The sequence below is a fragment of the Erinaceus europaeus genome, chromosome X (assembly GCF_950295315.1).
Source record: "Erinaceus europaeus chromosome X, mEriEur2.1, whole genome shotgun sequence".
Taxonomy (NCBI): domain Eukaryota; kingdom Metazoa; phylum Chordata; class Mammalia; order Eulipotyphla; family Erinaceidae; genus Erinaceus; species Erinaceus europaeus.
The window spans coordinates 125,142,895-125,158,499 of record NC_080185.1 but is presented as its reverse complement, the minus strand read 5'-3'; the positions used below and the strand labels follow the sequence as shown (position 1 = coordinate 125,158,499).

At 43.8% G+C, this 15,605-nt stretch overlaps 1 protein-coding gene across 5 annotated transcripts; it reads left to right on the top strand.

Moving 5' to 3' along the window:
• The first annotated feature begins 1,674 nt into the window (after positions 1 to 1,674).
• Positions 1,675 to 14,712, top strand: MSL3 (MSL complex subunit 3). 5 transcript variants are annotated; one of them, XM_060183068.1, is made up of 15 exons: positions 1,726 to 1,883; positions 3,106 to 3,188; positions 3,870 to 3,965; positions 4,613 to 4,713; positions 5,280 to 5,362; positions 5,928 to 6,050; positions 6,589 to 6,749; positions 7,091 to 7,153; positions 7,526 to 7,684; positions 9,399 to 9,661; positions 10,276 to 10,385; positions 12,444 to 12,543; positions 12,873 to 12,957; positions 13,908 to 14,016; positions 14,217 to 14,284. In XM_060183068.1, exons 1-14 carry the CDS (start codon positions 1,782 to 1,784, stop codon positions 14,005 to 14,007), a joined length of 1,629 nt encoding a protein of 542 aa, XP_060039051.1. In that variant the 5' UTR covers positions 1,726 to 1,781; the 3' UTR covers positions 14,008 to 14,016; positions 14,217 to 14,284. The 5 variants fall into 5 exon arrangements, with proteins under 5 accessions (XP_060039052.1, XP_060039051.1, XP_060039049.1 ...); XM_060183066.1 differs by lacking the exon at positions 13,908 to 14,016 and having other exon boundaries at positions 14,217 to 14,712; XM_060183067.1 differs by having other exon boundaries at positions 13,908 to 14,284.
• Positions 14,713 to 15,605: the final 893 nt, after the last annotated feature.

Here is a 15,605-nt window from a genome sequence, read left to right as displayed (position 1 = left end):
TTCAATGGGACCCTGGGGCCAACCAGTTTGGGTTTAGAATCCAGGTCCGGTAGGTCAAGGAAATTGGGCCTGGTTCGCCTCCGAACCGGAAGTACGTTATATTAAGAAACAACAGAAAACTGGACCAAGTCTGACTTGGAAACTGGGTCAGGTCCGACTTGGAAACCAAACCAAGTACGACTTGGAAACTGGACTGGTCAGAGTGGGATGGGCTCCGATTGTGGTATGTTCTAATAAACACTAACTTTAACACGTTTCATTGTATCATTTAACTAGAGCGACTGCCTCTGTGGAGTTCCTTTTTGATACTCCTCGTGCCACTGGGGAGAGGAAGCGCTTGTGCCTACTCTCTTTCCACCAGTTGAGTGGCGCGCACAATTGCTTGCAGTGGCTTGTACGCAGCTCTGCCCTACATGAAACATGTCCTCTTGAGACCAGGGATAATATCAATTCTGTCTATATTTTCTGTGTCCAACATCCAACACAAAATAAATAGTTGAATGAGGGGCAGAGATGTGTGGTGGAGGAGAGACGCTTAATATGAACAATAAGCACTTACTTGGCACTTCTACAGCAAACATTACACAAAGACAGGTACACCAAACAGACTGAATTTCCCAAGACAACCCTATTACCTTCATTTGCAATGTCAAAAAAAACCCAAAACAATGTGTCCCATAATTTTGTCACAAGCTAGGAAGTGACAGATGTGAAACTGGTTCCCAAAGCACACCAGGTTCACTAACTACCCTCACACCTAAGAGGCAAATGGATGCTCCAGCTGCACTAGGAACAGAGCTGTCTTGGGTGAGTCATAACGCAGAGGAGGGCTGCTGGTGGGTCTTTTGTAGGTTCCAGACTCAGAAGGCTTTAGCGGGATAGGGAAAAGGGTGTTGCTCCCAAGCTTTTTCTGGGCTATCCATGACACCAATGATTTGAACCATATTGCTCCACTGTTGTTTACGGAAAAGGCCATCAAGAGCTCATCCCTGATAAAGCGCAACTTGGAGAAAAACCATGGTTGCAGTTCTGGCATCTCCACCCGACACAGGTGGAGAAGGACACTTGTCCTTTGTGCTTCACCCCGCTGAGCAGTTCCCCCATAGAGGCCCCACCACCTTCCTGTGTTGAGAGGGTTGCCATGTCTAGACACATCTGGAGAGTGCTTGGGTGTGGGGAGACTGCGGTAAAGGAGACTTAAGATGTTAACCACCAGGGAAGGACCTTTCAGCCTTGCTGCCCACTGCATACAGGCTTCAGATCTGGCACCTGCTAGTCGCCCAAGTGAGCCCCTGAATTTATTCATTCCCCTGCCACCCGGTCCCATGCAGTCCCTGCCGCAGGCGCGGAGTAGTCACGGAGCCCCCCCCCCCCAGGGCAGCTGCCAGCCGGTCTCCCACTCAGCAGCATCCACGCGAGGAGGGCTGCCCGCCCTCTAAGAGTTCCCCACACCGGGTAGGAGAGTGCTCCCCATACGAGGGACAGCCAGTGGCCAACTCGGGTCTCAGAAGGCGCACCCCGCTGGGGCCACGATAGTGCGGGGCCGTGCACACCCCGTCCTACCCTAGGCCCGCAGTGGCGGGGGTGGGGGGAGTTGCGGGGGCGGGATGAGGGAGGCGGGGCCAGGGCGGGCCAGCCCCGATCTCCGCCAGTCCAGTCCCGCTCCCTCCCCCCCTCGCCGCGGGCACCACCTCCCCGTCCCCCCCCCCCCGCCACCTCCACCCCCACCCCCGCGCGCGATCCACCCGCCCCGCAGCCTCGCCCTCCGCCACGATGAGCAAATGAGCGCGAGCGAGGGCATGACATTTAAATTCCACTCTGGGGATAAAGTGCTGTGCTTCGAGCCTGACCCCACCAAGGCGCGAGTGCTGTACGATGCCAAGGTGCTACCGCGAAGGGCCGGGGAGGAGGCGCGGGCCGGGACCCGGGACCCGGGTCGGGAGGCGGAGGCGGAGGCGGAGGCGGAGGCTGCGCGGGACATGGCGCTGAGCAGCTGCGGGGCGACCGGGCACCACCCCGCGCGCGTGCGCGCGCGCGCGCGCGCGGCTTCTCTGCCTGCGCGGCCCCGCGTGAGCGACAGAGGGCGCTCGTGGAGGTGGGGCGCGGGGGGCTTCCGCTTCCGGCGACGCGCGACAGGACACGTCACTGTCCACTGTCTCGCGCGGGCGCCGTGGCGAGGTGATAGCGGCAGTTTTCGGGAGGCTCCGGCAACGGCTACGTTCGCCTTTCCGCTCAGCTCCTCCGGCGCGGCCTAGCGCCGCCTGGGCCCCGGCGCGGGCCGCTGACCGGCCGACCCAGGTCCTTACCGACAGCGGCCCAGCGCTGGCCACTGACCCGTGAAGTCCTTGCCGCGGTGCCCCTGGAAAAGTCGGGCCTGGGCCCCAGCCAAGGTCCCCAACCTGAGCTCAGGGCTGGCCCGGGGCCTTAGGCCCTCAGGGCCTGGTTGCCTCTGGGGGTTCAACCCACCCGGACCTGCCCACCCAGGCCCGACACACGAGGTTGGGGATGCGGGGGGAGTGGGCCTCGCGGTCCCAGGGTGGGTGTTGGCCCAGGTTCCCGAGTCTGTCTGGTGGTCTGTCTGGGGTCCTCTCTTGGAGCCTGCCCCTGTACCCCCTGCCTTTAACTTGTTCTTCCTTCCTCCCCGCCCTCTGTCTCCCCAGGAGTGACACGCCCTATCATTTGTTCCAGATGTTCCCTCAGGGGACACCGCTGGGAGTGATGGCATAATCAGCATGCCATCCCCGTCTAGGAGGCAGCTGGTCCTGGGAGACTACAACTCCCAGAGGTCTCAGGAATGCGGCTCTCTTGTCTGGCCAAGACTTGGTTAATGACAAACAGACCCGCCAATGGTTCCCGAAGCTGAATTTTCTCTCACATTCCGAGACCAATCACGGGGGGGCTAGAGGGATGTTTCCTTTTTTGAGACATCCATTCAGGGGCAAAAATGGAATTGAAAGGAAAATGTTTGCAACCTAGCTCTCAGTCTGAAAAAAGAGAGAATGCTTTGTTTTCTCTTAATAAAAGGTCTATGATCTGTTTTTTTTTAATCTCGTTTCTAACATTCCGTATGTTCTATTCTTTGTGGGCAACATTTCCTGGTTTCAGATTGTCGATGTTATTACTGGGAAAGACGAAAAAGGCAGAAAGATCCCGGAATATCTAATTCATTTTAATGGTTGGAACAGAAGGTGAGTGTACTTCTAAGACTGTATCGAAAACTGGCACTGTATGTAGCTCAAGAACATTACAAACTTCTTTGTTAAGTTTTAGAAACTTATGGCAAAGCTTCATTTCTTGTTTTGGCTTTGTTACTAGACCTTGCCGGTTCTGAAAAATAATTAACTTTAAGTCGATTATATTTGGAATCTCTCAGTTATTCTGAAACCCCTTTTGGTTCTTTGTACCGTTCCTTTTGCCCCCCATTTATTTTCATCCCCTTTTATGACTCTTTTTTAAAAAATATTTATTTCCTTGTGTTGCCCTCTTTGTTTTATTGTTGTAGTTATGATTGTTGTCGTCGTTGTTGGATAGGGCAGAGAGAAATGGAGGGAGGAGGGAAAGACCGAGAGGGGGAGAGAAAGATAAACAGACCTGCAGACCTGCTTCACTGTCTGTGAAGCAGCTCCCCTGCAGGTGGGGAGCCAGAGGCTCAAACCTGGATCCTTGAGCCCATCCTTGATCCTTGTGCTTTGCACCACCTGTGCTTAACCTGCTGCGCTACCGCCTGACTCCCTTTTGTGATTTTAAAATACTTCAGTTTTCTAAAATGTAATTGGTTCTGGAACACATCTTTCTGTAAGGGTCTCTTAGCATTTGTTTCATATTGAACAAAAATACTGACCTTTACATTCTTTTTCCTTTTTGAGAAGCTGGGACAGATGGGCAGCTGAAGACCATGTCCTTCCTGACACAGATGAAAATCGGAGATTACAGCGGAAACTGGCAAGGAAAGCTGTGGCTCGCCTGTAAGAAAACCAGACATGATATAAATGCTTGTTATTCGGTCTTTCTTTCCTTCCTCCTTCTTCCCTCCCCCCCCCCTTAAACCAGAGCACTGCTCAGCTCATCTCTTGCTTATGGTGGTGTGGGGCATTGAACTGGGACTTTGGAAAATCGGCCATCAGGCACGAGTCTTTTATCTCCCCCCACCGTCAGCATGTTTCCTCTTAGTGTTCAAAATTTTCATGGTGTAGAACTATGACAAACATAGCTTATTCATTTTTGTTTGTAAAATATGTTAGTGGAGAGGGTTTCTCTTGCATTCTAAGTAACTCCTGTGTTTCCTTTCTTTTTTTAGGAGACCTGTTTGTTAATGAGAGATGAGAGGAGAGACAGAGAGAGAACCAGAACCTCACTCTGGTATATGCAGTGCCAGGGACTGAACTTGGGACTCACATTGGAGAGTTCAGTGCTTTCCCCACTGTTCTACCCTCTGGGCTGCTTAGGGGCTGTTTTTTTTCAGAGAAGTTACTGCATGATACTCTGAAATGGAGATTATCATTTGTGTGTTAATTCTGGGGGGGTACTTGAAGTCACTGTTGTTACATCTCGTGTTTACCGTGAGACCCACATCAGTCAGAATCAAAATTTACTCCCGTCATGTCTTTAACAGGAGAAATACAGGAAAAAAGAAAAAGCGTTGTAGGTTGCCTGGTGTTGACTCTGTCTTGAAACGCCCCCCCCTTGAAGAAAAAGACGAAAATGATGAAAACCGTGAGTAGCTTGACTTCAGTTTCCATGGCTAAAATTTACCTTGTCCTAATTCTTGGCTAGTGCAGGATGGGATGGGGTGGGATGGTGCGACAGTCCTTGGGAGGGACACACTTTCAGCTCATTACATATGGCATCTGCCCCTTTTGTTTTTGACAAACTCAGACGTCCATAATTAGACCACATCAGTCAGATTCATGAGCGCTGCCATCTGGGTGTGTCCTTACAAAAATCTCTTACAGTGCTATTTTGGATTTTTTTTCCCTTGAGATTTGTGAGTCTTGGCCAGTCTGAGGAATGAATGTAACTGGGAACCATCAGATCCTTGGTGACTAAATACCTTCAGGGCATTTACTTGTGTGGTTTTGTTTCCATTGCAGTTGGTGTTATATCTTTTCTGAATAAATTTCTATTCTGAAAGGTACACTATTTGTTTTCAACATTTAAAATATACAGAGTGCCACAGTTTATTATAACCAGTAGTAAAGAGTGCACACACCCTTAAAAGCTGCGTAAGGTTTAGGGAAGTCTGTAATGCAGATCTGCCTGATATTTTTTGTTTTGCCTAGCAATAAGAGGTTCCTCTGACAGTAATGAAGAAAAGGATGAAGAACTAAGTGAAGAAAGTGAGACTGAAGAAAAGGCCAAAGTGGTATAAAGTTTTCATTGTAAAAACAAAAACAAAATCTCTTTGTGCATATTTTAGTGGTGAAATAATGTGTTGACATTTTCCAGCTGTGAATCATTTTATAAAACTACATTTTTTTTTTTTAGCAATGTTAAATTGTACTTTCTATTTTAGGGAAAATTGCCCTTACTTTTAGTCACTATTTGAACCTGACTCTTCTGTGTCTCTACAAGTCATAGTTGCTTCTTTCCAATGAAACTGTATACTTAGTTTGCATATTGTTTCACTTGTAAATGCTGGTATCTTCTGCCTACCTTCAAAGTTAGTATCACTTTTAAGTTTGAATACAAAGTTATTATTACTTTAAGTTTCAATGGAGAAGAAACTGTAAACTTTTGCAGTCTCGTCACAATTCTAAAGTAAGTTAAGTGTTGGTCATAAGGGTGCTTTTCCTGCAAACCTGTGCATCATTACTGGTGTAAACTCTGGGGGTTAACTGGGCTTGCTGTGTAGCGTATTTCCTGTACTAATTTTTCTTTGGGTATACTCACCTGTTCTGTGTAGTTAAAATGGAATTGTGCATTTGCAGAAAGAAGAACCAGGTCTGCACGCAAAAAGGGAAATGGAAGAAAGAACAATTACTATAGAAATCCCTGAAGTTTTGAAGAAGAAGCTTGAGGACGATTGTTATTATATCAACAGGAGGAAACGGGTACACGGTGGAGGGGACACATAGCTTATCATAGAGCTTCTATTTAGCCGTGCTTTGAAATCACAAATTCAAACATTTGAGAATCTTAAAGGAATGAGATTTATATTTTTGAATTTTGTGCTAAGTCAGGCTTTAAAGTTTTCTGCCAGTGATACTATGCACTGATAAAAGTACTTGGTTTTTCTCACCTCTTGCTGCCCATTAGAGTCCCCTAGGGACCTTTGCAAAATCCTGGTGCCTGGGCTTCAACCAAGAGGTTAAGCCATAAAAGGTCTGGCTGTCCATATGGACTCAGAGGCTCCCTGGGTGTTTCTAATGGATCACTAAGATAGGAGTAAAATGATGCTTACATCTGTTTTCAAAGTCAATGCTCTGATCTACACAGGGATATAATGAATAGGAGAAGAAATCAACTTCAAAATACATTCAGAAGATGCTGTTTGAACAGAACTGGCTTTATTTTTAGTTAAAAATGACTTGGAGTCTATAGTGTATACAATGGGATGCATACATCAAGTGTCTATATTTTTGTTAACAGTTAGTGAAACTTCCATGCCAGACCAACATCATAACTATTTTGGAATCCTATGTGAAGCATTTCGCTATCAATGCTGCCTTTTCAGCCAATGAGAGGCCTCGTCACCATCATGTTATGCCACACGCCAACATGAATGTGCATTATATTCCAGCAGAAAAGAAGTGAGTTGGGTGGGAGGGGATTGGTGTCTCGTGGTTCTCTTTGTATATTAGAGAAGTGACTTCAATTTAGAACAGGTAGTACTCTCTCCTTTTCAGTTACTTGTATTTTTAATTTACTGTATCACTTAATAATTTAACTATGAATAAGTACATTAATAACCAATTGAATATCAAAATATTGTCCCTGTTTTGAAATGTTCAGTAATTGTTGAGATATGTGGTCTGGATGCAGGTCTTTCAGTGATATAATTTAGGGAAATAACTCTTTCTCCTTGAGAAGCACCAGAATGGATGATGAGAATTTTATCAAAACTTGTTTATAAAGCAAGTCTTTATTCCAGTCGGGGTAATCGTCGTCGTAGCCTGCCTTGCACACGTGACCCGGCTGGAGTAGAGTCAGACAGGTAGGTGTTCCAAGTTGAAGCAAGTGCTAGGAAGAGTTCTTGGGGTGCCCTGCAGCTCCCAGTGATTGGGGTCTGTCCACCTCCTGCAGCACAGGCTGCTCAGGCTCCTTATCAGCACTGAATATACTCATTTGTGCTCAGTGCAGTTGGTTAAGATTACTAGCAGATGTGCTGCTCTTTAAAGTGGAGATTGCTATTCCCATTTAATAATGTAATGTTATCATTTACAAGTTCATTTCATTCTTCATGTGTAGGTATAGTGGATAGAGTTTAGCACTCCGCCTTATTAGAACGATTGCAGCTTACGTGTGAGATTTGGGAAGTCTCTATTACTTTACTGCACTTCTAATTGCTTCTTTTTAATCCTCCCAGTGTTGACCTCTGTAAGGAGATGGTGGATGGATTAAGAATAACCTTTGATTACACTCTCCCTTTGGTTTTGCTTTATCCATATGAACAAGTTCAGTATAAAAAGGTGACTTCGTCCAAATTTTTTCTTCCAATTAAGGAAAGTACCACAACTGTTAATAGGTAAGTTAAATAGCCTGCACTTAGATCCTCAGGTGGCAGGTGTCAAGTAGTTGAATCTGTGTTTGAAGATTGTCAGCTGATGCCACGGGCCACCATGTATGTTGAAGGGCAAAGACTGCCAAGTGGCTATACTGGTGGCCTTCTCCTTGGCCAAGCTAAGTTCCCATTCACTCTCAAATGTCTCAGGTTTTACCACATGAGGATTCCAGAGTGGAGAACTTGCTTGGGTGTTGAGCAGTTCTGTCCACCTTTTACCACCTGAGAAGGACAGATGGAGAATTACCTTCAGCTCCCTCACTGGTAGTCGGACTTGGGAGGTGTCTTGTAGACCTCTTGCTTCTTGCCTCTACAATGGAAAAAAAGTAGCTGCCTCCTTGGGTAGTTTTTATTCACGAAGACAGTTTAGGTTATGCTGGCTACCTTTGCCCTCATGGTTTCCTCTATTTCCTCTTGCCTGCTTACTGTTAGCCTTTGTTCATCCCGTCCCTGCCATATCTGCCCCGGAGGCACAAACAACTTCCCAGACAGGAAGCTTCTCCCTTTCCGTTCCCGTTGCGTTTCTCTGCCTCCTGACCATCTCTTCCGCCTGCCCAAGTTGTGAGGCGTGTGTCATTCGCTCATTAAGGATATGTGTTCCATACTCTAAGCGTCTAGGTTCCTTGTGTCTGGGATGAACTGCATTCCCACAACGGTTGGCCAAAATGTATTGTTCCTATAGTTATGCAAATATTTATACTGTTGTGAAAGAAGAGACCTTATTCTCTCCACCATGGTTTCTCAGCACTGTTGGTAATTTGAATCTGACTATTTTTTTGTGTGTGTGTGATGGGGCTGTCCTATGAATTGTAGACTTGTTATGAAGCATTCATCCACTAGATGGCAGTAGTCCCCTCCCAGTTAGGACTCCAGAGAGTACCAGTGTCTCCTGGAAGAGCAGTATCACTCCCAGTTGAGAATCACAATGCTTAAGACACATATAAAAAGTAATACCACCATCATTAATGCCAGCATGCCTCCTAGAGTTGAGTAGATTACAAATGACTTTGTTTACTCTTCTTCTTTCTTAAAAATTTTATTTATTGGATATGTAGACTTATTTATTGGATATATTGGATTTATTTATTGGATATAGAAATTGGAGGGAAGGGAGATAGAGAGGGAGAGAGAGATACCTGCAGCACTATTTCAGCACTTGCAAACTTTTCCCTTACAGGTGGGGACTGAGGGCTCAAACCTGGGTCCTTCTGCATTGTAACGTGTGTTCGACAACGTGCACCACCACCCTGCCCCCCCCCCTTAAAAGAAAACAGAGCACCACTCTGGAATATGCAATGTCAAGGATTAAATTTGGGACCTCATGCTTTTAAGTCCAGTGCTGTAATCATTGCACCAGCTCCCAGACTGCTAACATACCTTTCTGGAAATTCCATTTGTTGTACCCTGGGAGGGAGGCACAGTGGATAAAGTGTTGGACTCTCAAACATGAGGTCCCAAGTTCAATCCCCAGCATCACATATGCCAAAGTGATGCTCTGGTTCTCTCCCTCTTTTCTCTTTTTCCTCTTTCTCGCTCATTAATAATTTATTTCGGCTCATTAGAGTGTAAATGTATAACCCCTCTGGACTGGAATAGAGAATGCTTTCTGTCCTGTCCTATCTGGACCCTTCAGGTTCTGATCAGGTTGTCATATGTGATGGTTTCTTATCTTCTCCAGGAGCCAAGAGGAACTTTCTCCAAGTCCACCTTTGTTGAATCCATCCACACCACAGTCCACAGAAAGTCAGCTGACGACAGGGGAGCCAGCCACTCCTAAAAGGCGCAAAGCAGAGCCAGAAGCCTTGCAGTCCCTGAGGCGCTCAACGCGTCACTCTGCCAATTGTGACAGGCTATCTGAGAGTAGTGCTTCACCTCAGCCCAAGCGTCGACAGCAGGACACATCCACCAGCATGCCCAAACTGTTCCTACACCTGGAAAAGAGTAGGTCCTCTTCCGGGGTGGGAAAGCCACAAGGGAGCACAGACATGTAGTCTACTGGATTGGGTCAAAACTGTGCTCCTCAAGAGTCCAGCTGGCAGGAGAGGTTGGGGGAAGACCAGGGTAAGCACACAGTCACACCCAGATTTGCCCATTGGGAACAGAGCACAAAAGTATGGCCTTGACTAGGCTCCTGAGACATTTTCCTTAACCTCTGAGTGGGTGGTGGGACCGAAGGCAGCCACCAAGCCTTCATCTCTGTAGTGGGGAGCTGGCTCAGCTCTATCTGCCAAGTTCCTTAGCAGTTACTTCCTCTCCCAATGGATCTTCCTCCTCTGCCATGAATGCTTACCAGTGAATCAGTATGTGACTATCTGTTTATGGCTTCTCTCACTTGGTGTATTTAAGGTTCATCACGCTGTAGCACACACTGGTAACTGATTTCCTTTTTTTCCTTTTTTGACAAATAAAATTCCAGACACTGCCTTTTATAATAGGAAAGTGTTACTATTGGAGGTGATAACAGTGTTTCTGCTGGGCTGCTGGTCTTCTGTCAGTCTCTGATACAGTAGCCATGTGATTTGCAGGCAAATGATTACCATACTTTCCCTTTCAAGAGACACCTGTGCATAGCAGGTCCTCCTCGCCTGTCCCTCTGACTCCTAGCAAGGAAGGGAGCGCTGTGTTTGCTGGCTTTGAAGGCAGAAGAACGAATGAAATAAATGAGGTAAAGAGTTAGTGTTCGTTGTTCTTTCCCAGCGAGCCCTTCCTTTTTTGGTTGCTTATGTCATGCAGGAGGAAATCAGGGTTCCTTAGAACCGTCATGTGGTTCTTGCTATGGAAATTAATACAAGTATTTATATGATGATGTGTAACATTCTGGATTTTGTGGTCAAGATGACGAAATTGTTAGAATTCTAATGGTCTGCATATTCTATTTCAAATGAGTGCAGTCATTTGGAATATGGACATTTTCATTTTACACAACAGGTGCCAACTCACTTTTTCTGCAAAAGATATTAATGTAAATATTTTAGGCTTTGCAGGGCCATATGGTCTCTGTCAAATCTTTTGGGTTTGAGCTAGCTGGCCAGATAGATATAGTTGGCCAACCTGCTAGACAAGCTAAAAAAATCGATTTGTGTTACAGTGCTACTTGAGGGAAGGAGAGTTCTAATACAAAAAGTCCCAGATGCCCTATTTTTCAGACAAAACCCTGTAAGTGTTATGATTTAAAAGGAACATGTTTCATTTAAAACTCGTCTGTCCCACTGATGAGCCTACCACCTGGTGGTTATAAGGAAAACTGCACCTTCTAGTGAAAAAGTTGACTGTTGTAGTATATGGTTGGAGTTCGGTTGACTCTCACAGCGCCTCTGAAAACTTAATGAATTCCCACCATTGTAAATGTCTCTGTTGCAGTGAGTTCTGACCAGGGCTTTGTATCAAAACCATCCATGGCTTTTTTTCCATGCCATTCACTGCCCCACTGCATCAGGAGTATTTCTCACACATTTCTTGTTCACATCTACAGATGGTTCACATGCATACCCGTTGAAAAGTCCTACATTAGAAACCTATTGTTTTCACTGTGAAATGTATCTTTAATAAAGAGGTGATACACTGTATTGAAATATAGGACTTAATGGGGTAAAGCACTAGCTACATGACCTGTTTTTGCACGCACATGTGCACCGCACTGCGTCTCCCGTAACTATAGATCCTTCTAAGTTCACTTTGGATACCACTGTCTAACGTAGTTCCCAAGCTTCAGCAGTGTACATAGGGCGAGGCACCGGGGGTAACGTGAAGATCTAAAGCCACTCCTAGTTTTGAACATTCTACAACACAGGAGTGAGGGTTCATGAAGCAAGGACTAAAGCTAGGACCTTCAGCACTGAATCAGATTGTGGTGGCACTTGTTAGCTTCAGCAATTTCACTTTGTTAAACTGACTACCCCACCATATCTGCAGCTGTTAGGTTATCCTTTTTGTTTTGTCTTATAGAGGGCTTCTTTTGGCCCTGTTATTTCTTAATTAGATTTGCTAGACTATAAAAGCAAAATGGCAGCTCTGTAGAATAGTTCTGTAACTTGCTGAATTATTTCTATGGAAGTTTATCAAAGTTTTGAGTGACAACTGTCACTTTAACATAAACTCCAAATCTACCTTCATTGCTGAATTTTAAAGTAAAGAAATCACTTACCAGGGTTGAGTTCTATTTTCACTTGACTCAGGGGGTCAGATTAACTTCCGAAGTGAATCTAGCATAACAAGAAAGTAAGGAAACATGGAGTGTTTTGAGAAAATTAAAGCAGAAAACTATTATATGCTAATATGTAATCTGTATGGTAAACACATACATATATCCGCCGCTGTCCCTAAATCCTAACTGTCCTAAGAAATCAACAAAACATTTGGCACATATGTTTTGATGTTTATTTACATAATTATCAACATTATATGTATACCTTTTTCTTGCAAGTATTGAGCAAAATGTACTTTGAAGCCAGATTCCCTTCAATGTGATATACTCGCCTGTTCAGTATAGTCTGAGACTGTGCCCATAAACAGCTTCATGGGTTAGTCAAGAATAGCTTAGAACTTTCACATTGGTTTGCTAATATTTCCTCCAACTTTCTGCCCTGGCTACTTGATTCGTGATGTCTGTCTGCCAGCCTGAAAATGTCATAGCACAGGTTATTTCTGCTAGAGTTGTGTTGAGATTGGTAGATTACTGGGGTATTCAGATATAAAAGCAGAGTATTCTTTGTGCCTTTCCCAGGTCCTTTCCTGGAAACTTGTGCCTGATAGTTACCCCCCAAGTGACCAGCCACCTCCACCCTCTTTTATTTATGGGGCACAACATTTACTGCGATTGTTTGGTAAGCAATTCTGGTCCCCCCCCGGGGGGATTTTTGTTGTTTCACTCTTAACATGCTTGTTTAATTATGTATATCTTCTGGTAATTTGGGGAGCTAAGAAAAATCATTGAAAGGCGACTTCTTTTGAAAAAAGACCCTGAATCTTAAATTTCATAAAGGTTTGCTCTAGGTTTATAGCCACTATATCTTTGTTCAGTAACAGTTTGGACTTTGATAATACAGATTCTAGTTACTGTTTGAATTACAAATAAGAGCTCAGATTATCCCTGAGTGTATCATACCGTGAGGTCCTATCAATTAATGGTTTTGCTTATTCTTTCTTAATGCAGTGAAACTTCCAGAAATCCTTGGAAAGATGTCATTTTCTGAGAAGAATCTGAAGGCTTTACTGAAGCACTTTGATCTCTTCCTGAGGTATTTATTATTATTTTATTAAAACCTTTTTCACCTATGGCTTCTCTATTATAATAATCCTATTACCTATTTATGGGTTGCTTCTAACTGTAATTGTACCACAGGGTTTTTGTTTGTTTGTTTGTTTGGGAGGAGGTCTTTTATCCATTATTCAGTTTATAAATCAGGGTTATTCATTGTACATTGGTAAAATTTTTATTATCATGAGAAGAATCCAGTTTTATAACCATGTGAATAGAAAATTAACTTCGTATAGTAGAAGTGATTAAGATTGATAATAGCTTCACATTTTTTTTTTATTCAGGAGTGCCTTGTACATTGAACTATTCTTTGCTACATGCACAGAAACTAATTTAAATATTAGCATTATTTACAGGTTGGATTTTTGTGTTTCATTTAGAGTTAAGGTAAATAACCAGCTGATAATTTACGAATTTGGAAAAACGTTTTTTCTTTCACCTGACAGAGCCATTTAATTTATTGTGTCACAAGTTCACTTGATTCTAGAGTCTATCCCCCTCTCACCCCTGCCCCCAACTTATGCTAATCTGTATACTCACGGTAAATTTTCAAGTGATGTTTGTTAAGTTTGTAATCCTTATAGTTTGTTTTCAAAAGAAGGAAATGGAGAAATAATCAGAGGACTTTTTCTTTTCCTTTCTTTTGCATGTAAGAGCTTACATAATCAGGACTCTTAGCTAGAGAAGTCTAGTTTCTTTGATTTGTGTATATAATGAGACTGAAAGGATCCTGATGAAATAGTAATTATTGTGGAAGCTAGGGATGTGCAATGAAAGTAATTAGTATATAGAATTAAATGCCATATTCTCTTTTAAATTCCTCGTATCAGAAGAGTGAAATGTTAAGGGCAGTTGGAAGCTAAGGTTTGGTTTGCTGGTTTATAAGTTCTTACTGGGATAATCATCAGGGCTATTTATTGCTTCTTCCAGGTTTTTAGCAGAATATCATGATGACTTCTTCCCAGAGTCTGCCTATGTTGCTGCCTGTGAAGCACACTATAGCACCAAGAACCCCAGGGCAATTTATTGAATCTCTGAGGTTTTAGAAGAGCAGCTTCTCTATCTAGCTTTGTATTCTGGGTTTCTGGTGGAGACAGGAGATGGTGGGATTTCTTTATAGACAGAGCTGATGGGAGACCTACTCCAAATTGGGGGTGGGGTAGGGATCCTGTAGCAGTGGTGGGCCTAGTTTAAGTCGCTTGCTTACTATAGTTATTTCTTTTAATGATTACTTCCTAGGTGCCTGAACGGGCTCCAACATCTGACGCTTGCCGCTGCATATAACATCTGTGACGGCAGGACAAGAATAGCTAAATTCACAGTGAAACGTTTACGAAAATGTGCATACATTAGATTGCTTCAGTAGATGTTATACTTGTTTCTTAGCAATACCATATTTTATGATTCTGAGTATTAAGCAATATTAATTTTCTGAATTTTCTTCTTGTGATGAAATTGAGCAACTCTGGCAAATTTTAGTTTTGCTGGGAAACTGCAGAGTAGTCCTAAAATATCTTAGAGGAGTTGATGAAATGACAAAAAGCATTTTCAGCCATGCATTTGCTTGTTACAGTTCCTTTTCTGTAAAACAGTATTTTTGGCGATCTAAATAAAGCTTTGCCCGCCTTGTTTGAGATTTTACAACTATGCTTTATTGTGTAATGAAAGTTATGTTATGGTTCCTATTCTGTAAAATGTTATTTTTGATGATTTAAATAAAGCATTGTCTATCATATTTGAAAAAAAAAAAAAACCAAGGGATAAGTTTTCACTGTGACCTTGTCCTCTCCTCTCGCTTTATCACAGAAGTACAGTAAGGCAGCCAGCCCCTTGATTCACAACTCGTTTTCTTTTATGCTTGAGATTATTTTTTAGTCATTTTCCTGGGGGGGGGGGTTCTAATGATTTACAGTACAGTTGATACATGGATAAACTTTCACATCTCACCATGACAGGTGTCTGCAAAACACCCCCAAAGTAGGTAGGGCCTTTTCCACCATCAAGCACCCAGACAGAAAAGCCCCTCCCCTCCTCCCTCTCCTCCTTTCCCAGAGTCCTTTGCTTTGGGAATACACCAAACCAGTCCAAGTCCAGTGAGACAAACTTAAAGGAAAAGAAAGCAAAAGCCTTTGGCCAAAAAGACAAAACAAACAACTCAAGCTCTAAGATGCTTTTTTTTGTTCATTTGTTTTGTTACAGGCTTTTGCTTTTCTTTAATTAATTTAGTTAAGCTTGGCAGCTTAACTAAAAGGTGGCTACTGCGAATAGGTTATTGGTGTTGGCCTTCTCTGTCTTACTGTTGCACTTTGGGCTGGGCTGGGGAGGGCTTTTGTTATTTGGCTCCATTAGTGACAACTGATGGTCTCCAAAGTCACCCTTGTTTTCCTCAACTGAGACTCTCACATGATCCCTTTATTTTCCCACAATATACTGTAGAAATTTCTAACTAAAGCAGAAGTGATACCATTACCATACAAGCCTTGACTATAGAACTTGTTTTGCAGTTCACCATAGTTGATCTTAACTTCCAAAGACCACTGGTCATGAAAGACAAGGCTTGTGGGAAGTATTTAAAAATCTATAGGAGTTGGCACAGGGGACAGAACATTGGACTTGAACAATGAGGTC